This window comes from Silurus aristotelis, assembly GCF_946808225.1.
Source record: "Silurus aristotelis genome assembly, chromosome: 25".
Taxonomy (NCBI): Eukaryota; Metazoa; Chordata; class Actinopteri; order Siluriformes; family Siluridae; genus Silurus; species Silurus aristotelis.
The window spans coordinates 17,820,483-17,848,318 of NC_139598.1; the positions used below are offsets into that span (position 1 = coordinate 17,820,483).

General features: G+C 45.6%; 1 protein-coding gene across 4 annotated transcripts; it reads right to left on the reverse strand.

The window, feature by feature from the left end:
- Positions 1-5,640: 5,640 nt before the first annotated feature.
- On the reverse strand, positions 5,641-27,731 carry otud7b (OTU deubiquitinase 7B). Of its 4 annotated transcripts, none has more exons than XM_083529687.1 (12): positions 27,257-27,731; positions 15,388-15,574; positions 14,485-14,658; positions 12,635-12,868; positions 11,986-12,087; positions 11,475-11,602; positions 11,180-11,286; positions 10,922-11,049; positions 10,143-10,292; positions 9,803-9,917; positions 9,086-9,164; positions 5,641-8,909 (listed from the first exon to the last, which is right to left on the reverse strand). In XM_083529687.1, the coding sequence occupies exons 2-12, from the start codon at positions 15,470-15,472 to the stop codon at positions 7,506-7,508; spliced, it is 2,706 nt and encodes a 901-aa protein (XP_083385813.1). In that variant the 5' UTR covers positions 15,473-15,574; positions 27,257-27,731; the 3' UTR covers positions 5,641-7,505. The 4 variants fall into 4 exon arrangements, with proteins under 4 accessions (XP_083385813.1, XP_083385812.1, XP_083385811.1 ...); XM_083529686.1 differs by having other exon boundaries at positions 12,635-12,871; XM_083529685.1 differs by having other exon boundaries at positions 9,080-9,164; positions 27,257-27,730.
- Between the last annotated feature and the right edge of the window lie 105 nt (positions 27,732-27,836).

A 27,836-nucleotide genomic window follows, 5' to 3' on the forward strand; every position in this document is an offset into this window, starting at 1 on the left:
TGCAGACACCTGGAGCTTCAACTGCATGAGAATGGAGCTGTTGCTTTAAACCAATCAAATTTCGAGTTGGTGACACCGGAGCCGTCTAGCAGGCATACAATAACACCGCATTTTCACATCAGAGAGCGTCACTATTCAGAGCTCGTAGCCCGCATCTGTAGCAAACTGCACAAGCTCAAATAATCACAGATACACTTAGAGACGGACTTTTTAAGAAAAGCTGGACCTCATGAGAACAGGTCGACCAGAACAGATCAAAACAGTGAACCATTTATACGTTTGTGTTTTATTTCCTCACAAAAACACACAATTTTCCTTCATTTCAAATCCCCACCAAAACCAGAATCCCCGGGGTTTAGAACTCAAAATGTTACTACTAAAAATATATTTTAAAAACCCAGGGTGATGAGGTTAATATGCTAATGATTAATTAACATATAATATGATTTTTTTTATTTAATTATTGTTCATGAAAATGTAACTGAACTTGGCATCATGCAGAATCAGTGCAATCTTCCGTTACTGAAGCAGAAAAAAAGAACTGACCGGAAACAAGTGCAGGAAATTGACACAGACTTTCTCTTTTTTTTCCAGGCCATGACCGTCAATAAAATAAAATAAAACTTACAAACTTTTCCCCCAGTACTAAATGATCCATGGCCTGGTGTTTGTGGACCCCTGGTTTAAAGGTTTTTCCAGGGAAAGGAGGAATTTCTTAAATTTTTATACTTTTATTTAAAAATACAGCGCAACTCGGTGCAGCAACAATGGACGTGAACGAAGACAGCTGATCCTGATTCACCATCTAGAACCAGAACCTACTAGAAACCATCCAGGAACATAAGAACGCTCACCTGTACGAAGAGCCAAATATTATATACCCGCCATAATGCAAGCAAAAACTTGAAAACACTAACTGTAACTTCTTCTTCTTTTTCTTTCGACTTCTCCCATTAGGGGTCTCCACGGCGAATCATCCGTCTCCATACCCCTCTGTCCTCTACATCTGCCTCTTTCACACCAACTATCTGCATGTCTTCCCTCACCACATCCATAAACCTCCTCCTTGGTCTTCCTTTTTTCCTCCTTCCTGGTGTCTCCATCCTCAGCATTCTCCTACTGATATACCCCATGTCCCTCCTCTGCACATGTCCAAACCATCTCAATCTCACCTCCCTCACCTTGTCTCCAAAACGTCCTACATGCGCTGTCCCTCTAATGTTACACTAACTGTAACTAAAAACGGATAAAAAAAAAAGGAAAACATGAAATTAAAAAAACAGTTGTAAAAAGGTTTTGTATACAAATCCCCCCCCACCACCACCACCACCACACACACACACACCACAACCCCCTTCTTCAACCCATCCCATCGTTGATTCTTCTTCTACACCAGCACAACATGGAGTGAACTTGTGAACTTCAAAACAAACTGGGAAGTCGGTGAAATGTGTAACCCGTAAACCAAAACCCTCACCCACCTCAGATCCTTTACAGGTAATTCAGCAGAACTTCTAACTTCTGTCCTCGTTACCGTTTCACTGCAGTTGGAGCCCAGGAACGTAGAAGTTCTGCAAGTTCTCAGGAGCAGCACGGCTTCAGTGATCGTCCAGGTTCGATCCGATCTGGTTGCTGTGAGCTCAAGACTGTTTCAGCTCTGCACTGAAACAGATACCTGCCAAGTCAAAAGAAATGAAAACTGACCCCCAAGCCATCAGCGCCCGTATGACTAATTTATCACACTCTCACTGAGAATTTATCATGGCTGATTAAATCCGGGGAACAAACCCGAGTTTCCTCTGAGCAGCGCAGAATTAAACCCGGGATTAGGGATTACAGGTGGGATTTTAATCTTAGATACATCAGCAACAGTGCAACCTTTTACACTTAGAACAATTCAGCAGTTTTTGGGACATAAACAAACAATACCAGGTGTTTGTAGGTTTGGAAAACTCTGGGAATTTTCAATCCAGAAACTTTTCATGGGAATTATCGGGAATGAATGGGAATAAACTTCAACGTTGTTGAAAAAACGAAAAATCTTGCAGGATCATTTTCAGTTCAAACAACCAGATTTAATTTCTACCTGCACTTTCATTAATCACATTTACACACACTTACTGCAGGATTACTGAGGCACCACGCCCCCTACAGGCACTAAACCTACACAATAAACATACACAATATTTCTACAATCCTGCACGTCCAAATGAATAAAAAAAATTTCATTCTTGAAATCTGTTTGTATGCATGTCATCTTATGACCAAACAAATGTTTATATATATTTTTTTTTATGATACAATTTAAATTAATTCCCCAAAAGTTTCCAAACTGGAATGTTTCCAAAATTCCCCAAACGAACTTTTCCGCCCCTTTGCGATCCTACTGGTTTGCAAGCCCAATATCGCCGATATCGATATTAATCCCGATATTTTCAAAAGCCACGATTATTAAGTATAAAGTATTAATAAAAACACAAAGTGAGCAGAATAAAACACACATTGAACCGCTCACACAGGCTTCTTCATTCCTTCCCCTTTATGGAGTTTTCATAAAGGAACGAGCGAAAGGTGCTGGATTTCCCCCTGTACCTGCTTCTTCTTCAACCAACTATTTCTTCTGCTTTTGTCAAACTTCTCTCAGAAGGTGAAACTGATGCAAAGTTCTCGCTACTTTACTCAGGAGTCGAGACGTGGCCTATAACCAGGAGTCTTAAAGAATGGAGATCAGTATAGGGGTATTAAACTATTAACACATTACAGTACATCATTTAACAAAACAGAGCAATTTACACTACTGTAAATTACGTACTCACAGGGCAGGAGATGTGAACATGCTGACAGCATTGGGATAGTTTTACAATTTTATCGTATCGCCATCGATAAGATCAAAAAGTCGTACCGTGGTACCTCAGGGAAGACCTGTATTTATATATATACACACACACACACACACACACACACACACACACACACACTGTATATATATATATATACTGTTTATATGCAGTGGTGTGAAAAAGTGTTTTATAAGAAACTAATATTTAAATTAGTTTGATGATCTGAAACATTAAAGTGCAACAAACATGCAAAAAAATAAGAAATCAGGAAGGGGGCCAACACTTTTTCACACCACTGTGTATATATATATATATAGTTGGTTGTCCCAAAACCTTTGAACCACACACACACACACACACACACACACACACACACACACACACACACACACACACACACACACTTCAAAAGTGACAAACCACTTTTCCAGCCGTATGTGGTTCTTGGAGGAACACAATCGTGTAGGACGTATTTGGATGAAAGAACATGACTTTTTTCCCTTCACTTAAACTAGGAAACCCGAACCCTGTTCCAGCATGACGATGCCCCTGATCACAAAGCCAGCTCCGTGAAGATCTCCTGCTATAGAACTCCAAACCCTATTGATGAACGTGAACGCTGACTGCACCTCAGGTCTCCTCACCTTCTCACCTACATCACTACCTGACTTTACTAACACTCCTGTGTCTGAACGAATCTCCACAAAATCTACTGGAACATCTCCCCAGAGCAGTGGAGCTCATTTTAAATGATAACTAAATGTGGAATAAAATGCCCAAAAAGTAGCAAGTCATGAATCTTCTGGTCAGGTAGTATTTTTTTTTATTATTATTATTTTTGTACACATGCGCAATTAACTTTAAAAATATTGTGATTTACTCTCAAAGTCAAAACGTGTTACTCACATTAATAATAATAATAGATGCTGGATGTGCTTATGAATAATTGTATAATAAATACGGCAGAACAATATAATATATAATTTATAATAATATTGATTCTAAAAAAGTTTTTTAATAAAAAGTATAATTTTTTTTTTCTAACACGTCATATTGTTGCCGAATCGTGATTTTTGTATTAATGCAGTAATAAATGAGGCAAAACAAATAAAGTTTAAATACAATGAGAATTTTATTCAAACGGTGCAAAAATAAACAAAAAAACAAAAACAACCCCCCCCCATAAAAACCAGATGTTCTTTCCCTGTAGGTGGCGCCATCACACAGCCTGAATTCACGTCGGAAACACAACGGAGAAAGAAATGATCCCCGAACTCATGTCGGATTCTTCAGGATCGGTAATTTGGTTGAATAATTTGCATCTGTTCATGCGACAGTTTCAGTCTCATGCGAGTGTGTCGGTGCTGCAGAACCGCTTCGTCCCGCATCCAAAAACACAAGATAGAAAAAGAACCAGGTCCATTACACAGGAACGACCAGAACCAAACCCGAGACCGAGAAAGAACATCCCAGTTTTGGAAGAAAGAGGAGAAAAAAACCTTCAAAAAAATCTTATTATAAATATATATTTTTTTTCAAATCATAGCATTTTAGTTTAGTTTTTTTTTTTTTTTTTTAAAGAAGAAGAAATTAGTGTTCGCACGAGAAACCCAGAGCGCTGAAGAGGCTCCTGAGGGTCAGCCTAAAATCTCACACACACACACACACACACACACACACACACACACACACACACACACACACACACACACACACACACACACACACACACACACACACACACACACACACACACACACACACACACACACACACACAGGAATACTGACATCTTCATCCCTTCGACCTCCTAAGTGTCCCGCAGCACAGCGCCCCCTCCTGTACATTCTCATCGCTAAAAACACTGAAAAACTGCTTTCTTTCGAGTTACAAAAATAACTCAAATATTTCTACAGCGCTGTTTTAGTTCACTTTCTTAAATACTAGGGAAATTGTAAAAATCGAAGCTGTGTGTGTGTGTGTGTGTGTGTGTGTGTGTGTGTGTGTCTGTACAGACAACAAAAAAAGAAACCTGATTGTATGAGTTCTGTTTGTGAATTTATACCTTAATACTTTTAAAAGGATATTGTTATACAGAACCCATAAAGAACCAATTTGGAGCCTGAAAGAACCTTACAGAACCCACAAAGAACCTTACAGAACCCATAAAGAACCTTCTCAGAGCCTGTATAGAACCTTTACAGAAACCCATTCAAAGCCTATAAAGAACTTTTACAGAACCCTTTACAGAACACTTTTAGAGAAACCATAAAGAACTTTTACAGAACCTTTTCGAAACCTGTAAAGAACCCCTTCAGAGCCTGTAAAAATAAACCCTTAAAGAACCCTTTTGGAACCTTTTTAGAGTTCATAAAGAACCTTTGCAGAACCCTTTTCTTAGTGTGTAAAGAACCCTTTACAGAACCTTTTGCGTGATGAAAATGTTTTTTCTATATTTATTAGGAGAACCACAGGACAGACCAGTGTGTGTGAGGTCATTTCTAGAAGCTGATGCTTGGAAGCAGAAAGACAATATACTGTCTCGCACACACACACACACACACACACACACACACACACACACACACACACACACACACACACACACACACACACACACACACACACACACGGGATGCGCTGAATTTTAACCCTGAAGTTTTGATCTCATACCGAATTGGAAAAGAAACCTGTCTGACCTACAGTTGGTTTAGAAAATCCGATCACAACAATCAGACTGAGAGACACTGACAGACCATACAGATGTTGATTTTGTGTGGATATTCGGTGCATCCCTCAGTTTATCTGCTATAGATTTTTCTTAATTGTAATAATTCTGTAAATCTGTCGGTGATTAGTGATACTGCTGATGTTTGTTTGTTCGTTTAACAAACAGAAATACTGAAGAACTTGACAACTTCGCCACCCTGTGGACGATTCTGTAAATGACATTAAAACGAAAAAAAAACTAAAAACTTCCTGTACCTCGAGCTTACATTCGGAAACGTTCAAAGTGAATCCAACATGCACCTGGTTGCCAGTTTGAAAGAAGGACCACATGAACACACAATTCGATTCAGCATGGGTCAGTTTTTTTAGTTAACAAAAAAAAATGTAATTATTGCAATTATTTTACAGAGTACAACACTCCAGATCACACCAAGGGACCATCTTACATGGTGTTCACTCGCTCACTATGGCTGTAAAGATCTCTCCCGGGTTATGACACGGAAACATGACATCCTGTATCGACTACAGTGACGCCAAACGGCCCGACGAGAACAATTTGACGAGGTGAAACCGCCAAATGAACCGAGAAAGCTTCTGAAAATAATCGTAGGTGACTCGGTTTTCGCAAATAATTCAAGTTTGTAGTCATATATATTATTTATTACGGTTTATTACCATGTATTATTCAATTAGAAGTATTTCTTTAGCTTTTTCCTCGAACGTGCGCAACATGCCTGCTCTGAAAAAACGAGATTTTCTGCAGCAGTGCTCTGAGTTCAACAAGGACCGGAGTGAGACAGACAAGGCAACTAGGAAACAGCGAAGTCGAGCCGAATTAGGAGTCTCTTGAGCTTAAAAGAGTCTCGCTTAAAAAAAAACAAACAAACAAAAAAAAACACACCATTTGATGGACAACAGAACAGTCTGGGGTCTTCATCATCATCATCATCATCATCATCATCGGACCAAAGCAAACAAAGAAATGTCAGAAAATTAGAAAAGTGCTTGACTTTGTGCAGAGAAAAGTCCACTGACCCTCCTTTTATTATTTCAGGGAAAAAAAAAAAAAAAAGCAATTTTTTTTTGTTCACCCTACAGTTTAACTTCAAAGGCTTCGAAAAACTCCTCAAAACTGAGTATATTGAGCTGAGGGTTATAATATCTAAAGACTTCAGCAGACGGTAACAGCAGGATGAACAGAGACTAGTGTCTTTCTTTAATATAAATTAACACGCCATCTGAAACGAGTGTCTTGCTGACTCGGACACATGACGAGGACTCAATGTTAGCTTTCTGTACCTGCTAAATTCGCTCTTCACCTCCACCTACAACAAGCTACTACACACTTAAAGCCCTCGGGCTGTCGGATTCGGAGATACCGGACAACACAATGGTCAGGAGAATCCTGTTAGGATGCGACTTTGGGGCAGAGCTGAAACAGTGGGTGATTTGGGATCTAAAAAAAAAAAAAAGACAAAATAATTTCTTTACAATCAAACGGCAAAAACAGGTCTCCGAGAGTCACTCGATAAGTGTAAGTGTGAAGTTGTACAAATGTGCATCTTCTGCTTGTGCTTCGTGTTTTTATGATATTTTGCATGTCTTTATGCAGCGCAAGTTTGCGCCGGTCAGGGCAAAAAAAAAAAAAAAACGAAACAAAAGGAAACCTGCCTCGACACCCTCGTGACAAGCCGGAAGCGCCGCGACGTCGAAGCAGCAAGAAAGAACGGCGCGCCGCCGATGACGACAAATCTACCGCCTAAAATCCACTGCAAAAGTACGGACTCCTGACTTTGCATCCACGCCCCCCTTGGAGTCGTCTAAGCACAGTCCAACCGCAAACGGCTCAGGAAGGCCCCGTCGAAATTTTCGTGCTCGAGACCTGCCGAGTCTCACGTCGAGAAGACGGCACTAGCGGGGTACCGCGTAAACACCTTAGAACCTGTGCATGGCCGTGTCGGTTTCTCGTCTCTTCAGCTCCTCCCTGTAGCAGTACGAGCAGTAGTTGCAGGTTTCCGGGTGTCCGTAATAGTTGCAGTTTGGTGTTCGGCACCGAGTCGACTGCAGGCTCACCAAACCGCCGGCGCTGCCCAGGGAGTAGTGCCGGACTGGAGGCGGCCCGCCTCGGCTATCCAGTCCTGATAGCAAGCCGTTGGCGTACGCGCCGCAGACCGGCTCACTGTGGAAGTCGGGGATATCCTGCTGATGGGGGTAAGAGGGCGAGAAGCAAGGCGCTGCACAGGCAGGGCTGGGTGGATGGTAATGAGCATGAGAATGAACAGGGCCTTGGCTTAGGGGGCAGCTTCGGGGTAAGGTGGCGTAGGCGGGCAGGCCTGGGTAGGTCGACGGCGAGCCCCCAGCTAGCTGGCGCCGGGCGTCCATGTATCCGGGAATGTGGAGGTGCTGGGAAAGAGGCGCAGGCGAGTGCTCGAGGAAGGTGGCTCTAGGAATGGGAACGACTCCTGTATACAGCGATGGGGTAAAAGAAGGCGATTTGAGGGTGTTATAATGCGGATGAGGCGCCTCTGGAACGTCCTCTTTACCCTCAAATCCTCGGAAGCCAGACTCCGAATGCTCTTTCTTGGGCTGGGCTCCATTAGTCACCCCTTTGCGCTCAGCCTCCCTCTTTTGCTCCTGCTCTGCGCGGAAGCGCTCCTCAGCATCCACCAGGTACCTCTGTATCATCTCTTCCTGATACGGCTGTCGGTCGCTGGTAGTCAAAAGGCCGGTGAAAATGTACCTGCGTTCACCCTGCATAGCCGCTCGCAGGATGCTTAGACTCGCCTTTACGTCGGTGCTGTACTTGTACGAATCGCCTTCGGAAGAGCTGTTTCCATTCTGCGAGGACGGAGAGCCCTTGCCTGAGTCCTCCGAACCGGGTTGGGTCGACGGAGAGCCGTCTTTGCCATCCTTGCTGTCTTTGCGCCCCCGGAGGGACCCCTTTTTCTTCTCCGTGCCTTCGGGCTTACCGGTGCCCCCTGCCCCAGCTTTTCCTGTCATTAAACCGCCAACGTTCTTCTTTAGCTTGCTGCCCAGACTCTTGCCGAAGCTTCCCAGCTTATTGGCCACCGAGTCGGCCCGCTTCTTATCTTTGTCCTTTTCTTTGTCCTTCTTGTTCTTCTCTTTCCCCATCGTTCCCGTTGAGCCGCTGCTGGAGGAACTGGAGGAGCTGGAGGATTTCCCCGCCGTTCCGCTGCTGCTGCCTGTTGCACTGCTGTCGCCATTTCCATTGGAACTGCTGCTCACGGACTCTTTATCGGATTCTCCTGAATCGGGGGGTGTGCGGGGGTCCTCGCCGGCCGAGGCGGTCGGAGACTCAGGCTGGGCCAGGGGTGCTTGCTGTAGGGGAAATAAAATCAAGTTTAAAAAAAACAAATAAAATCTAAATGTCAGTATTAATTATAAGGAATCTAAGGATGCTTGTTAGCGTCACACAAGGTTTTATGTGACAAATGTAAAATATAATCTCAGTGGTTTAAATGGCGGATCTTTTCTGGTAAGAGGCTCACCTGTACCTCACACGGCAGAGGAAGCCATGTTACGTTCATGTAGGTGTGCAGCAGGTGGAGCTTCGCCTCCAGAGATAAAGTAACACTGAAACGAGAAAGAAAACCTCAGACCAAAAACACACCCAGAATATTTACTAAATAACGAATAACCAATACACAAAGAGTAGCTGACTGGATAAATGAGCCAAAGGCGTTCTATTCATAGCAAACGTCTAAATTGAAACTCCATTAGCAACTGCACTGCAGTGATTCTAATCTGGTGTGGGATACGCTACTCTGGAGTCCATTTCTTTTTTTCTCTGAATTTCCATAATAAAAGCTGGATACAACAGTTTCTTCCTTTCTTTCACAGCATTTATAAAACATTCAGAGCCTGAAACTGTAATCGCTCTTCTTATACCACAACAGGTTAGAATTATTTGCAATGCTGTGGACGTCCCAGAGATAAGTTCAAATTATATCCTATTCCTAAAATGAGAAATATCCCAATATATATTATCGCCTTGCTTACAGTATCGCAACACATTGTATCGCAAACCCCGTATCATGGCGCGTATCGTATCGCCGGGTCCTTGCCAATACACAGCCCTAATTAGAGCACCTGTAAACACCTTCTGACCAATCAGAATCGAGAATCCAATATTCAAAACGCGTCCTGAGAATAAATAAGACGTCTCCTGCTTCTGGAAGGGTACAGATATAGATACGAGACATGGTCAGTACCTGGCAAGCATCACGTTGTCCACGTCGTCTTTGCCCCACTCCCAGTCTTTGCCCGGATCCACGGCAAAGTGCACGGGAAGCATTTTATAATCTGAGTCAGTCAGAGGAATCACCACTGCAGAGAAGGAAACGTTTAATCAGTTCATCATGTTCAAGAGCAGATCCACTCACGGCTTAAATCATAGGTAAAAACATCAAAACAGTCGCATCTGAATCCTCGCCCCCGGAGTCCACGCGGTGTGTTAGAAGGGATTCGGATAAAATCGCATACGACTTTCGGTATAAAAGAAATTCATCCTGCTGAGCTTTTGTACAGAACATCTCAACTGGTCCTCCATACCTTGTTCTTTGGAACCGTCCTTTTGCTCCATGGAAACCAGGGCGGAGAAATGCGCCTGGTCGTAAGCCAGGACCAGGGGCGAGCGGTGACACTTGTGCGCCTGGACCTCCACGGGTAAATAAATCCCCCCAAACGGGATCGGGGCGAAGGCTGGAACAGAGAAACACACATGAACAGTAAGATCTACAGGTGCTGTGTGTACACAGAGCTTTTTTTTTGTTATTTTTGATTGGTTTCTTTGTTCATTTGGTGTTTTCTTTATTTAAATGTTTTTTCTTGGTTTGTTGTCTTGTGTTTTTTTGGGCTTGTTGGCAAGTTTTGATGATTCGTTTGTTTTTTTTTTTTCTTGTTTGCTGTTTAACTTGCTGGTTGGTTCTCTCTTTGGTTCTCCGGTTGGTTTACTGTTTTGGTTCTCCGGTTGGTTCACTGCTTCACTCATTGTTTTGTGCTTTTAGTTTGCTGGCTCACTGGTTTTATTGGTATTTGTCACTCGGTTTGTTTGGTTTGATATTTTTATGGTTTGTATTTTAGTTGTATTATTTATTTATCAGAGTAATTGTCGTTCTGTTTGGTTGGTCACTTTCTTTAAGGCTGGTTTGTTGTTTTTTTTGTTTGTTGTAGTTCAGATGGTTCCAGAGCTACGATGGTTCAGTAGTAACGTCTGCTCCGCCTTCCACTCGTGAACCGGTGCACGTCCAACCGGTGTGTGTGTGTATGTGTGTGTGTGTGTGTGTGTGTGTGTATGTGTATATGTATATGTGTGTGAGAAAGTCTCCTACCCTCTCCCCCCGAGTCTCTCAGCATGGTGTCTGCCACCACTACTATTGGTCTGCGGAGAACATGAGCCAGAACGAAGACATGGAACTCCTCCAGACTCTCGTACACAGGTTCCTCCTGCGACTCTGCGCTGTACAACATCAACACACACCCGAACACACACCCAAAATAAATATCTTCAGATTGTTTAGAATGTGGCATGTCTGCAGCAGATCCAGCTGACTGAAGTCATTAACCGGATGGAGTGAAGGAACACGAACCTGTTAGTGCCGTTAGTGCTGTAGTGTATCCTGGGCTCACTGGAGGCCAACTTCAACAACTCATTCCACTCCCTCTGCCACTCTTCCTCAGTGTACACCAGCCCTGACTGCATGCACACACACGCACACACACACACACACACACACACACACACACACACACACAGCAATTAGCCTTAGCTTTTATCATTGCTGAATTTTGCAACACATCATCAGGTAGACTGTGCAGTCAGCAGGTTATGCCATTTACACTCAACACACACACACACACACACACACACACACACACACACACCTCTTTGTTCTGCATGGTCTGCTGCCATCTCCACCTGCGCTTCAGTGCCTCCCTCTCCAGGCCGTGGTCCATCAGGGCGTATAAAGACTTCCGCAGCATCAGGTCTCGGTCGTGGAAGCCCCACATGCCTGCATGGTGAAATCAGATATCAGAATCAGAAACTTTACTGATCCCATAGAGAAATTGTCTGATTGCAGTCGCTCACAGTAAAAAAAATATTAAGTTTGAAATGTAAAATGAAATGTGTAGCCGCAGTAAAAACAGGTGGCAGAAAAATCAGAATACAATACTACATTTTTTTTGTTTACTAAAAATAATTATTATTGCACATATTCTGTGGTGTAGGACTTTTCTTTCCTACTTCAGTAACGTCCAGCTGTGATCTTTTCTGCTCTGACTGTAAGGAAGTCCTACTAAACCTTATTCCTGTGCTGTGATGAGTTACAGCCATAAACAGCCATCGTGCTCGGACAGGAACCTCGGGAGAAATTCATGGCGATCGAAAACTCACCCAGAGACGCGGCATGAAGGAGGCAGTTTCCGTCTCCGCTCGTCGCCAGGGGCAACAGACTCTGGCATCCAGATCCCAGCTTCGTCCACCAGTTTAATCGCCCTGCACACATTCACACCATGTTTCAATTACATTCAATTCTACAGTGACCGATCGGAAAAGGGAGACCTTTGGAAAAAAATCTGATGTGTCCCACCCTTCAAACGTGCTTCCTCTGAACTACGTGGATCCTACATGTTTCTCGACTGCACCAGATTTTTTTCCTTGATCTCAGTAACTGATACTTTCACATTGAACGCAAAAACCCGTCTACGTTTCCAGCAGATTGTGCAGATCATGTCGGGTTCCTCTCCAGTCAGGAACAAGAATCTGAAGCTACGCTGGACCAATTAACAGGCTTCAAACCAGAGAGATGAATCTGGCATATGATTGGCTGGCTAAAAAACTGCATAAAACTACAGACATTCCTAATAAATCTGAGCAACGTTCTCTCTGATAACGCAATCCGGTTAATTTAATCACAATCAAAGAAGAGCTTTACACTACTCACTTCCATTGCATCTGTTTTACATCATCTTATTTTAGATTCGGAAAAGCGAAAAATTCAATCGTGGGCGAAGATCACATCTGGATTACACCTAGAACTGACCTGCATGCTCGAGTGCCACCATCATGGACTGCTCGATGAGATCTCGCTCGATGAATCCGCGGAAATCGTCGCGGTACACTGTGAGGTCGGGCAGCTGGAAGGTGCACACCGGGGTGTCCAGGAGCATCTCGGTGCCGATGCCACCTCCTCCTATGGTGGACACGTGAGAGCGAGCCAGAGACACGATAGTGGAACTGGCGTGAGAGATCCCTCGAGAGAGACGCTTCTCTGTGGCTGCTGGTCGACACGTGGACGTGAGACACAGGGTTACACTCATCATACACACACAATGCAGTAAACTAGAGGTCGACCGATAGTGGATTTTACCGATATCGATAGATGGGTTGGAAAGTATTCGCCGGTAACCGATTAATCACCCACTAGTTTTGAAAACTGGATAAAAAAAAAAAGCAAACAAAACACTGCATTTAAAAAAATAATACTATTATAAAAACAAAAAATTAAACGGTACTAAAACCTAAAAATGTGTAAAAAAAAAATAATGAATATATTAATCAGTAATGAGGAAAACAAAAGACATGCGTTCAAACTGAAACAAAAACAAAAAATAAAAAAAGAGTTCAAATGAATTAGAAGACTCGTCAAATAAAGGCACGCAACGTGATTCGCCTCTAGAGGCTGCTCTCGCACTGTATAACGCAACCCGGAAAAACTATAGGTATGGATTTTTGCTAGAACTATCGGCAATCAACTATCGATGCTGATTAATCAGCAAAACCGATGAATCGGTCAGACCGCTACGCTAAATGGCGTAAATATTGAAGGAAAATTCCATCGTAATCTCTGAATCATCAGCATCGCTCTCTTTTCCCAAATTTTGACATCAGTGATGGACGGTGAGTAAGGAAAGACAAAGTTCTTAGACGTGAACAGCGTAACCTGTACGAACTCAAATTTCCCCACCTATTGGACACCTTGTTTAAATATCAGGGCGATACACAACAGAAATACAGAACATTTCATACCAGCTCACTTCAATACAGCCACCTTTAAAGTGTTCCAGGGTGGAGTTCAGCTTTAAGGAGTTCAACATTACCGTGCCAGTAAGACAGACTGGTCTGACCAGCCTCCATTCCTACAGAGCATTCTCAGGAATGTGCAGGTTGGGTCAAGAATGCTACAGAAACCACGCCATCGTACATATACACGTCTTCATCGTTTCCTCATCTTAATATGGTGATGAACACTTGAATAAACACGGACCGGCTTTTGTGCTTTAAGAACAAAAAAGCTATCGTCCAGGATCTGCTTTTTCTTAGACATGTACGCCATATGACCAAAAGTAGAAGAACACCTGACTTTTACAACCATATGTCTTTCTTCTCCAAACTGATTCAGACACACAATTGTACAGGACATCTTTGAAGGCAGGAGCATGAAATTTTGCCTTGAACAAGGTGACCCAAACGTGTTCCAGCATGACGAGGCTCCAGTGCACAATCCCAGCTCCATGAAGATCTGCTTTACATGGGTTGGAAGATGTGGAAGATATCCTGCTATAGATTCTATAGGCCTCCTCACCTCACCTACATGGTACTAACCTGACTTTAATAACACCCTTGTGGCTAAAGAAATCTCCACCAAATCTAGTGGAACTTCTTCCCAGAAGAGTGGAGCTATTGATAAGAGCAGATGGGGATTTAATGTGGAATGGAACGTTCCAAAAGACGCACATAGCAATCTCATGGTCAGGTGTCCTCAGACTTTGGGTCACACAGTGTACTGTGTGTTTGTGTATAGGAAGTAGGTGAGATTTAGAGGAGCAGGATGTACTCTGATGTTCTGAATAAATAGCAGGTATGCCCCCCCCGAGTGCAGATATTCTTCACCTTGCACCACGTCGTCCTGCCGGTGCAGCAGAGGTCGTCCCACCCTAGTCATGTCCTTTTGCTCAGTCAGCACCTGTTCCCTTTCTTCTGGAAACGAGTAGGTCAGACTCCCAGCATGCACCTGCCTCAGCTGCTCGAAATCGCTCAGGGCGGCAGTCAGGTCCCAGTTTTTACCTGAAGGGGAGCCAAAACAAACAATAGGCGTCGTCGGAGTGTTTATTTAAACCCTGCAGCCGAGATCGAGTTTGAACGTTAAACCCAGACGTCAAAGTTGCAGACGGGAGTTGGGACGCTCGGGGCGTGCAGTGGGGCGGCGTAGGTTAGTGGTTAAGGCATTGGACTTCAGATCCGAAGGTCACAAGTTAAACAAGGCCCTTAATGCCAGAGCTGCTCAGATGAATGAATGAGATCGGGATAATGGGCATCAGCCAAATGCTGTAAATGTGTCTTTATCTGTGTTTTTTTTTTACATTAGGTGCCACAACTGGGATGGTCAGGGTCAGGATCAGGTTACACACTGACTCCAGGAGCACCAGGTATCTACACATACGTTTATTTTTAAGATATTAAATAGTGTTTGCATTTTTAAAGACCCAAGCACTGTTTTAATAAAGGGCCATTTTCATATCGATCTTAATTTTCATATTATTCATATTTCACAAAAAATACGATTGCTTGTGGTACAGTCGTTTATTTATTTTTTTTGTTCAAATCATCGGAGCAACCTGAAATAAAAATTATTTCTAATGATCCAGAAAGTGCTTGGCCCCTTAATCGCTGCTAGGGACAATCTGGTATAATATTTCGAAGTTTGCTATGCATGTAATAATGTTTTGTTTCTTTGCTTCATGTCAAATCCAATAAAAATAAAATAATGGTGGAAATAAAGTGAACAAGTCTCACCCTCTAGAAGGTCTCTGGCCAGTCCGGGTTCGGCTCCTGTAGAGCGGACAAAGTCGGACAGGACTGCGTCCATATCCAGGGTCATGTGATCATGAAGCGACGGCGCTGCAGGGGGACATCGGGGCAGCGGAAAGGAACAGGAGAGCGACTCTCCTCCAGCCCACGATCAACAACAGTACGGCTACACCTACACAGAGAAAGAGAGAAGGAGAGAAAGAATCGTTACATACGGTCACTTTGAGAATCAATACGAGTTTGAATGAATAAGTTTGTAACGATCCGATTGAGGAAATCGATGCAGATCTCCTGGAGGACACGTCCGTGAAGGACGTCCGGCGTCGAGGACGCCACGTGGGGTAGCGGTGGTACTGAATAAGTATCATATAGTATTGTGAGAATGTAAACAAATCACCATTTCTCCCAGTCCTTATATTTTAGTACACGTATTCAAACGAGTCTGATTTAGGCCACGCCCCCTTTGGGTTTTATATATATACAGTGTGATTGCGTTACACCCTGAACTGACACCATTTAGAACATGACTAAGGTTCACACACTGGTCATCCGGCTTGTAATCATAATTAAAGCGTGTTAATGCTTTTTCATTCGTGACTCAGAACTCCTCATCTATCGTTGAGAAAAGGCGTGCAGCTAGTGCACTCACTCATCACATGAGGCAACAAAAAAGGGACAAAAAAATAAAAAATAAACCCCACAATAGGGACTTTTCAGCGCGAGGATATTTTCAGTCAGTGATTTCATAGGAAAGAGGAAGAGAAGGGAAAAATACAGTCTTTACAGTCTTTAGTTTAATGCCCCGCCCTCTCACTTACACACAAACACACACACACACACACACACGGAGGATGAGTAAACACGGGATTTGTCCAAATGTGTTTTTATATATATATATATAAAAAAACACATACTCATACACACACACACACACACACACACACACACACACACACACACACACACACACACACACACACACACACACACACACACACGGTATATGAAGTGGTAGAAGAACGCGGAGGGTGGAGGCACCAGGCACAGAAGGATGTTTATGGACGTGGTGAGGGAACACATGCAGGTGGTTGGACAGAAAAAGGAAGACGTGAGGATAGAGAGGTATAGAAACGAATGACCTGTGGTGATTAAAGACGACGTTTAATAAACTTACTGCCTGTTTTTTGCCCTTCACTTGGTAATTATGATAAAAATAGAATGTTCAGAATATATATATATATATAAAAAACCTCAAAAGCATGCAGTCTATAGATGAGGGTAAATCCTGGTGGGCAGAGCTTTATGAACTCACTTATAAATATTCGAGTCGATTCAGAAAAAAAACCCTGCCCCGATACGTAAAATGGATGGCATCAATTGGATTGATAAATCGACATGAACAAACGAATCATGTTGCAGCTGATTCGAGAAGAACATCGTCTAGAATCGGATCGCTTCGAATTCGGTCCACATCCCGTTTACTAGTCGTAGCGTTAAAATCTAGCCGTAAGATCAAAACCGGATCATTTGGTCACGAAGAGCGCACCGTCTCCGTACCGGTTTTCCTGACTGAGATACTTGACGTTGCCCTGCGATCGCTAAAAGTTTAACAAAGAAAAACAAGGTCCGGGTTGCAGCTGAAAAACGACTCGGTGGGTTTTAACGAAAAGGTTGGTGTGAAGTCGGTTCTTTGAGGGAGAACAGCCGTCCCTGTAGCTCAGCGCAGTGATAATGAGTCCAGCTGGTAGCGGCTGCTGAACCTCTCGAACACACACTTACAGAGCGACAGGCGACGACTTGCCGACTCATCTACGCTTAGTCACCCAATGGCATCTGTCGCCTCGTCCTATCAGGAAAAGCGCTTCAATACTCCACTCAACAAAAACGGACGCCTCCGAGCTACTGATCAGGAGGTCAGGGGGTTTATGCCCCAGCACCACCACTGTAAGGATCGAAGCCCCTGACCCCTTTTCTCCTGTACCCTATCGGTATCTTCCTCATACACTAGAACACTCACAATCATCTAAACATTGCTCAGCCTGCCTTCTTCTGAACAGTCAGATAGCTTACGTGGGATAAAGATGCAGGTAGTAATCACACACACACACACACACACACACACACACACACACACAAACAAACACACACAAACAAACACACACACACACACACACACACACACACACACACACACACACACACACACACACACACACACACACACACACACAGAGCTCCAAACTGGGCCAAGCTCTAATACTGGCTCATGAAGCTTGCGAGAGCCTCCAGGGCCTGGGCCTGCGAGAACACTGCAGTGAGTCACATCTCCAGCATCGTCCATCACCACCGGCAGCTCCATATCCGTCTGTTCAACGCCTCCTCTTAAAGGAGACCAGCTCAGGTACATCCGACACGAGAACATAAACATCTCGATGCTTGAGGAGGCTGAAGGCGGATTTTCCAGAGGTGCCAATATTTTCAAGCTTGCTTGACTTTTATTGCCGTTGGCGTACGGGGTTTCAAAGCAGCCAATGAGGGACCGAGACAGAATCCTGGCTTCTCCTGCCGTGCGCAGCGGATCCCTGAATCCGGTCGATCTTTTGTTATATTCACTTTGAAACGCAAAAACAAAGAACGTCTCATAATGTGTATCGTAGCGTAGAGTATCGTGATAGGACATTCCGCTTCTGGTCATATCGCTCAGCCCTGCTAATCATTATAATAATAATAATAATAATACTTACTTACACACACACACACACACACACACACACACACACACACACACACACACACACACACACACAGCTAAGCCAATCAAACACCTGGGTGATCAGCGGTCAAAGTAGCACGAGCAGGTCAGAGATTTCGCTGCGTCAGGATCAGGAGCTACATGAACGTCATCACGGCTCCAAAGCTTTTGCAAAGCAAATCAGATCAGACGGTGTGTGTATATAATCTGTGTGTGTGTGTGTGTGTGTGTGTGTGTGTGAGTGAGAGAGATGAATTACAGTCATGAGGACATTTCAACATCCACTGGAGAGAGGTTTATTAGCAGGACTGTGAATGGGGAAAAACCCCAGACTAATTCCAGACCATGATTATTGCCAGACAGGAACAGGAACGGAAACAGGAATGGGAACGGGAGGAGGATCCGAGACACCACACATCATTTGTTTAAAGTGGCATTGTGACGTGATCTGCCTCAGAAAGAGAAATCTGGACCTCTTAATTTTGCGAAAGGTGATGATCTGATGTCTGTGCTGCACCAGAAGAACCAGAGGTTTCGGTCCTAATCCGTGCGCTGAAAGACGGCAAGGTGCAACTACTACAAGTCCATGAACACCACATGGCCAAACAAGCTGGTGGACACCAGACCATCAGACCACCAGACCCCATTTATTTCCAGTTTGCTCTTATAATAAGCTCCAATCTTCTGGCGTTCCCCCTAGTGCTATAGCAGGAGATCCCCTGCTCCTACACATGTAAAGCATATCTCCATGAAGCAGGCTTTGAGCAGAGGAGCACTGCCATGCTGGAGCAGGTTTGGATCTTCTAGTTCATATAAAAAGCACAAATTCCATTCTCTATAGCGTATACACACACACACACACACACACACACACATTTCAGAGATGAACACAACAGTGACAACCTCCTGAGTCAGTGTGAAACCTCGTGGTCCACTCAGTGTCTTCATCAGCATTGTGTGAGGTTCAGAAAAAGCGTCAATGGCCCTGAAATAGTCCGTGTCTATAAATAACATCGTGCGCCGCAAAGTCTAAAAAGGGAAAAAAGAAACAGACGGAGCAGAAGGACAGGGCGTGAAGCTCGAAACTTGGCGGGACGGGGTCCGTTAGCGCGCTTTATTCGGCACCGCAAAACATTTACGTTCAGCAGAAGTTCAGCAGATGTTTATGATCTGAGTTTCACTGTAATATTAAGCACTTTGTTACACCAGTGATGCTGATACAGGAAGATGATCCACCCAGGGTGGTCCGATACGATAAGGAATCAGTGCAGAAGCAACGATAACGTCGGACTCGTGTGTAGCTATACCCTAGGTACAGTGCCTGTAGGGGGCGTGGCCTCAGTGACCCTGCAGTAAGTGTGTGTGTGCATGTGACTGACGAATGTGCAGGTAGAAATTCAACTAAAACTATGTTAAATCTGGTTGTTTAACTAAAATACAACTACATTTAAGTTCCCTGTTATGGACTAATCAATTCCCAGTTTATTCCCAATAATTCCCATGGAAAGTTTCCAGTTCGAAAATTCTCAGAATTTTGCAGCCGTACATCAGCGGAAGCAGCGATGTGTGTTGTTGTGTTTCTGTAGAACATTTGTGTGGTGTGTATGCAGAGTTGTGTTTGTTTTGCGCAGGTAAACGATGTCGTGGTTTTCACAGCGTGGAGGAATCGGGCCAAACTAAACTCAGCAAACAGAATGGTACGATCCGTCCGGACTTCCCCTCCACTCTAAAGCAACCTGTCAACAGGAACTGAGTCACATCTGTCTGTGTGTGTGTGTGTGTGTGTGTGTGTGTGTGTGTGTGTGCATGCATCTGTCTGTCTCTGTCTTTTCATGAGTCTATCTAACTCTGTCCATCATTCAGCCTTTTGACCATCTGCCTCTCTCCATCCTTCACACGGAGTCTTTCCATTCCTGAATGCATTTCTTCATCTGTCTGTCCGTGTGTCTGACTTTCTCTCTATCGCGCTCATTCTGTTTATTTCTCTCCCTCTCTGTAGTAGTGTTATCGCTGTTGCAGTGACACACACATACACACCAGAGGTAAAAAGAACTCACCTCATTTTCACCACACACACACACACACACACACACACACACACACACACACACACACACACACACACACACACACACACACACACACACACACACACAGACAGAGAACTCAACAGCTTTTCACCTTTTCAACACTGTGACCTGCAAACTTCCTAAATCCTGTGTCTGTGTGTGTGTGTGTGTGTGTGTGTGTGCGTGCGTGCGTGTGTGTTAAACTAACACCATTATCGTGTGATGTCAGTGCAGAGTTCATCGACAGAGCAGCTCCGCCCACATTCACCAAAATAAACACACCCAAATCAGATTCTACTTCATATACAGCATCAGGACTCTCCCCGTCTCACCGTCTCCCTGTCTCACCGTCTCCCCCTTCTACTCTTTCTACAGTCAAGATAGTCACGCCTGAACATCTTCTGACTGATCTCTATTATGAGAAGGTGATTTTTGGTGGACTGCTTCATGAAGATCTGCTGTGCATGGGGTGGAAGATGTGAAAGATCTCCAACCCTATTGAACATGAATGAATGTGAAGGCCTCCTCACCATCATAAGTACCTGTGGATAAATGAATCTCCACAAAACTTCACAAACTCTAGAGGAACATCTTCCTGGTAGAGTGGAGGCCGTTATAAGAGCAAGCGGAGTCTAAATGTGGAACAGGTTGTTTAAAGAGCAGAAACGTTTGGACAGAAAGAGTGCAGAATATTTTCCATTAAAACAAAACCAAACAGCAAACAAACTCGGAATATAATGAGGTTTCCGCCTCCTCGATTCCTCCCTTCACCTAAACACGTTTGGGTTTAATTTCTACAAACAGCGCGAGCGGGAGACATGTTTTGATTTAGTGCAAATTCCCGGGAGTCATGCGCAGACTCGTGCGGCGTTCCAGCTCAGAAACATGGCTCCGGGGAGAAGTTCTGGAATGTGGAGGACTCGATCGGAAGCTTCGCTTTCGCGTCGCTTCGTCTTACGTCAATCCGTGTGAAGTCGCCGCAGCTTCATATTCACAATCTATTACATTCCTTTCTTTTTATACACAATATTCATCAGTGTCCCGAACGAACACGTTCTCCACGTCCATCTACACGTCTGCTAAACAAACGAGCATCACGTCTCGCAACACGTCCTCAAGCTCTGCTCGATTATCGGGTACCAACATCACCCAGGTTTTCCTTATTACACACAGTGAATTTAAAACATCTCTGGTTTCAGCTTTAAACCTGGTGAAAGAGCTGAACTTCAGAGAAGGATCATGACGACCATCAAGGGGACAACAGAAGTGTTTACAGGAGAAACATTCTCATTCTCTTCTCACTCCAAATGTTCTCAATCTCTCTCCAAATGTTCTTCTCATCTTCTTCTCTCTCCAAATGTTCTTCTCATCCTCTTCTCTCATTCTCCCTTCAGAAGTAGAATGAGATTTAACCAATGTAATACACAAGGCTAGATTAAGAATGAAAGAGAAGAACCTGCCTAATGATCTGTCTAATTTGCAGCACTTCCCAGATTATTAAAAAAATGCCCAATCTGTTCCCGAGCGATCGGTGGACCACTGCCGAGTCTCGGGAAACATTTGCGAAGGCGTTTTACGTTACTGCCTCGAAGCACGTGAGTGACGTCTGATATCGCACTTCATCCTGCGTGCAGTTTTTTTAATGTGTTAGTGATCCTTCAGTACGCATGAGTTGGAGGAGAACGATGAACGGAGATGATCTTCTCCTGACTGCATTCTCTTACAGGAGCTCAGTGAGCCGCGGGTGTGTTTACCCCGACATCCACCACCGTTTCCATCCAAAACACGCAGAGTAACACCTGTGCATGTTGGGTAAACTAGCGCGAGTGACGGACTCGGGTTTCTGAAACTCTCCCTCCCTCCGTCTCTCCCTCCATCCATCTCTCGCTCTCTCCGTCTCTCTAATGCCAAGTCTGACAGCGAGACTTTCACTGTCGTCATGCGTCTGGACGAGGGCCAGAGTGCGGCGCTCACTTTATTAACTGCTGTCTGAGAGAACAGAGCTGCTGATCAGACACTCATCACATTTCATCCCTCAGAGAGAGAGAGAGAGAGAGAGAGAGAGAGAGAGAGAGAGAGAGAGAGAGAATCACTGTTTCAGTTGTAAGTTCTGTATTTGTCACTTCATATGTTTAGTTTTTTGTTCCATCACTTTGGTGATACAAACTGAATTGTTGAAACTGAATTTTTGTCATTAAAAATTTTGCCACTAAAGCAATCTGAACTGAATTCAGAGAGAGAGAAAGAGACTAAAGAAGGGAAAGAGAGACAAGAGGAAAAATATGAGAGGAAAAAAGGGGGGAGAGGGAAATTTAATGGTGAGAGAGCAGAAGAAAAATAGACAGAGCAAGAGAAGAAAAAAAGAAGAGAAAAAGACGAGGAACAAAGACGGTATGTGTAAGTGGGGGGGAGAGAAAGTGAAAGAGAGAGAAAGAAAGAGAGAGAGAGAGAGAGAGAGAGAGAGAGAGAGAGAGAGAGAGAGAGAGAGAGATTACAGAGCTGAGCATTGGGTGGGTAATTTAGTCTTGTCTGACACACACGCCCACGCCCACGCCCACGCCCACGCCCACGCACACACACACGCACGCACACACGCACGCACGCACGCACACACGCACGCACACACGCACGCACACACGCACGCGCACACGCACGCGCACACGCACGCGCACACGCACGCGCACACGCACGCGCACACGCACACGCACACACACACGCACACACACACACACACGCACACGCACACGCACACACGCACACACACAGAGGTGGTGATGGATGGGTGGAGGAGGTGATGGATGGGTGGAAGTGGTGATGGATGGGTGGAGGTGGTGATGGATGGGAGGAGGTGGTGATGGATGGGAGGAGGTGGTGATGGATGTGGTGATGGATGGGTGGAGGTGGTGATGGATGAGAGGAGGTGGTGATGGATGGGAGGAGGTGGTGATGGATGGGAGGAGGTGGTGATGGATGGGAGGAGGTGGTGATGGATGGGAGGAGGTGGTGATGGATGGGAGGAGGTGGTGATGGATGGGTGGAGGTGGTAATGGATGGGTGGAGGTGGTGATGGATGGGTGGAGGTGGTGATGGTGTGAAAGTGCTTGGATGCAGGTTAGAAGAGCGTTAGAGAGAAACGCAGGAGAGCGATACTCTGAGTAGAAAGTGACCATGACCGAGTCTCCCCACGCTCGAGTCCTGCTGGTCGTCTCGGCCCCGGGGCCCCATGCACTATTTATCAGGATGAGTTTTTTTCAGCGTGAACGAGTCCGGGGGGAGTTTGTTGGCTCCGGTTAGACCCGACTCTCTGTAAGCGATACAGGCTCACACTTACTCAGCAGCTGCTCACGGAGCAGGAGGAGACGAGCGCAGTGTTAATGTTTAATGCTCACTCAGACACATGAACGAGAGGGGGTTTGGGGTGGGGACCAAGACCTTCATTGATCGGAGAGAGGGAGACAGAATAAAAGGAAAGTGAGAGATCGAGAGAACGTGAGACTACACACAGAGCGCATGAGACTACACACACAGAGAGCGCGAGCGAGACTACACACACAGAGTGCGAGCGAGGCTACACACAGAGAGCGCGCGAGCGAGACTACACAGAGAGCGCGCGCGAGCGAGACTACACAGAGAGCGCGCGCGAGCGAGACTACACAGAGAGCGCGCGCGAGCGAGACTACACAGAGAGCGCGCGCGAGCGAGACTACACAGAGAGCGCGCGCGAGCGAGACTACACAGAGAGCGCGCGCGAGCGAGACTACACAGAGAGCGCGCGCGAGCGAGACTACACAGAGAGCGCGCGCGAGCGAGACTACACAGAGAGCGCGCGCGAGCGAGACTACACAGAGAGCGCGCGCGAGCGAGACTACACAGAGAGCGCGCGCGAGCGAGACTACACAGAGAGCGCGCGCGAGCGAGACTACACAGAGAGCGCGCGCGAGCGAGACTACACAGAGAGCGCGCGCGAGCGAGACTACACAGAGAGCGCGCGCGAGCGAGACTACACAGAGAGCGCGCGCGAGCGAGACTACACAGAGAGCGCGCGCGAGCGAGACTACACAGCGAGCGAGACTACACAGAGAGCGCGCGCGAGCGAGACTACACAGAGAGCGCGCGCGAGCGAGACTACACAGAGAGCGCGCGCGAGCGAGACTACACAGAGAGAGAGCGAGCGAGACTACACAGAGAGAGAGCGCGAGCGAGACTACACAGAGAGAGAGCGCGAGCGAGACTACACAGAGAGAGAGCGCGAGCGAGACTACACAGAGAGAGAGCGCGAGCGAGACTACACAGAGCACGAGCAAGTCGAGCGAGACTACACAGAGTGCGAGCGAGACTACACACACCGAGTGCGAGCGAGACTACACACACCGAGTGCGAGCGAGACTACACACACAGAGTGCGAGCGAGGCTACACACAGAGAGAGCGAGCGAGGCTACACACAGAGAGCGAGCGAGACTACACACAGAGAGAGCGCGAGCGAGACTACACACAGAGAGAGCGAGCGAGACTACACACAGAGAGAGCGCGAGCGAGACTACACACAGAGAGAGCGCGAGCGAGACTACACACAGAGAGAGCGCGAGCGAGACTACACACAGAGAGAGCGCGTGCGAGACTACACACAGAGAGAGCGCGAGCGAGACTACACACAGAGAGAGCGCGAGCGAGACTACACAGAGAGAGCGCGAGCGAGACTACACAGAGAGAGCGCGAGCGAGACTACACAGAGCGCGAGCAAGGCGAGCGAGACTACACAGAGCGCGAGCAAGGCGAGCGAGACTACACAGAGCGCGAGCAAGGCGAGCGAGACTACACAGAGAGCGAGCAAGGCGAGCGAGACTACACAGAGAGCGAGCAAGGCGAGCGAGACTACACAGAGAGCGAGTGAGATGACACGATTAATCAATTGACTTGTAGGGCGTATTAGAAGCTTTATCGAGGTCATGTGACTACACCCAACCCTAAACAGGAAGTAGCTGATATAATGGAGCGTTAAACGGCACTCTTACGCTCTCAGTAACGACCAAATTACATCAAATTCCCCAAAACATCCTCCAGGATCAATAAAGTCCATCTAATCACTAAAACCCTGCTCCTTATGGTCCAAAATTCCAAATGAAGTTGATCGATTTCACAGGAAGCATCCAGCAGCAGAGCTGGATATCAGCAGCGAAGCCTTTCCACCCCTTTTACGGGTGAATAAAATGAGGCCCTGCAGGCCTTAAAAAAACTAGCTCTTGTTCGCTTGGCCTACTTTCATGTTTAGGGTTTGGCTGCAGAAACCGAACAACAAGCGAACAAAAGCGCTTGTAAATGAAAAGCTGAATAATTCAGGGGTCCGGTGTAACCAAACTCGCCATGGCAGCCAGTAATCCCAGAGCTTTCCACCAGCACTCTTACCTACCCCACAGCTCAGGCCCTGGTGAACACTACAGCAGACACCAAGACCAGAGGCCAAGGAAAGGCCCAGGACCCAGGGAAAGGGCCAAGAACCAGGGCAAGGATCTGCAGCTCGAGTGCTAAACTCAGGGAACAGTATAACCAGCAAACAAAGTGAGGTCAGTGTGAGATCATTATGAGTCATGGGCTATAAGCTCATGTTTATTGCCCCAGTTGAAGCAATTACATCATAGATTTACCACCTATGACGTTTTTCCCTGAACAACGCGGAGGCGTACGGACACGTGTTACGCAGAAACGAGCGACGTACAATCGGATTCCGATGGAGTTCATTACTCAGCGACTTTCATCCTGAGAGAGACGGGGGGCAAGAGAGAGAGGGGAGATGAAGAGAAAAGCGAGAAAGAAGGTGAGACGGACTCGAAAAAAGAAAGACAGGATGAGAGGAGCGAGAAACATATAAAGAGGGAGAGTAAGGGAGCAATAAAAAAAGAGATAGAGAAAGAGAAAGACAGGGAGAAAAAGTGAGAAATTAAGAGAGGGACAATGAGAAATGGTAAGAGGAAGAAAGAGAGAGACTTGACAGAGAGACAGGGAGAAAAAGAGAGACATCTAATCTACACCCGGGTCCAATTTCCAACATTTTCCCGCCACAGAATCTCTGGATCTTCTCCACATGTCCAGGAGCTGAAAACCCTTCAACTGCGTTCCATCCGATCAGTTTTTCTCTCGCTCTTTCAATTTATAACTACAAACATTCCTAAACGCGCACGTGTGTGTGTGTGTGTGTGTGTGTGTGTGTGTGTGTGTGTGTGTGTGTGTGTGAGGTTCTGTAATTCTGTAATGACACTTTCAACTCTTTCACTGATAATAATCAGGAGCTTCGAGATTACAAAGGAACAGAACCTCATTCCTGGATCTGCGTATTCTGCCTCAGGGTCTCCAAGAAGTCTTCTGAGATACAATACCGCGATATATCGACTAAAACCATCTTCAAGAGTTCACCTGAGATACAATACCGCGATATATTGACTATAAAACGTCAGTAAAAGGCGCCCCGATGTGCGATTCTGCAATATACCGATATATTGATGACAAACCGTCACTAAGATGCCGTCTGATAAACAATGCCGTGTTATAACACGATATATCGACTAGAAACCATATCTTAGGGGTCCTCCGATATACAATATCGCGATATACCGACTACATCCCATCTTCTGCTTTAATCTTAAAGTTCTCCAAGTTTCCTCAGACCTGCTCACACAGTTAGGGGTCATCAGAGATGTCAGGGATCAGCCGGAGATACGGGTGAAGAGGAAAGTTCGAGAAGTTTCCACCCTGAGGTTTCGGTAAATGACCCGAACCGATCCACCGGACAGCTAGTCAGATTAGTGCAGATGTAGGGGATTAGCCTTCTTACAGCTAGTTACAGACTTAAACCCGAGTTCATCCAGAGCCACTGGTTTCACCTCACACTCCCAAAGCGCTGAGTTCAATCACTTCTACAGAAGAAGAATTCGCACTGCGGCTTGTTAGGGGAGTTCGCGAGCCGGTCAGTCCCGATATTAGCCACCATGCTATAAAGCTAACCTCAGCCTCCTCCTCCTCCTCCGTTGTCTGCTTTACCTTCAGCTCGGCCTCGCAGCAGAAATCTCCTCCTCACGGTCCCATCCCGGTGCCTCTCTCCCAGCTAATTGTCTTTTGGTTCTGGACTCCTCCGTCCTGTGCGTGTATCCCGGGTATAGAAGCCTGCTGCTCCGCTCAGCAACTACATTCCGACTCCCACAACAACAACAATGTCAACCGAGGCACTACGAAATCCGCCCCGTCGGAGCAAAACTCAGCGTTCGCCACCAGCCAATCGGAACTACGAGATCGCTTTGACTGGCACAAGAGCAGACCAATCAGAGTGGGTGTATGCATTTCGGTGCGGACGTGGTTGGACCCCAATTTTCTTCATGTGGGCGGGGTTTGGGGTTCAATAAACCAATCGGATTCGGCGAGGGACATTTTTTTTTTCGCTTTCCGCCGACAGACTTGGTCATGACGTCATCCGAGGCGACGCTTTGCGCTGTGTGAATGAGTTCTGAAGACCAGATGCTAAATCAAGAATAAATAAATAAACAAATATATAAACGAATGGAATAAACACAGACTTTATGAACATGACCGCATGAATGTCAATGTTTTGGTGTAAAAAAAAAAT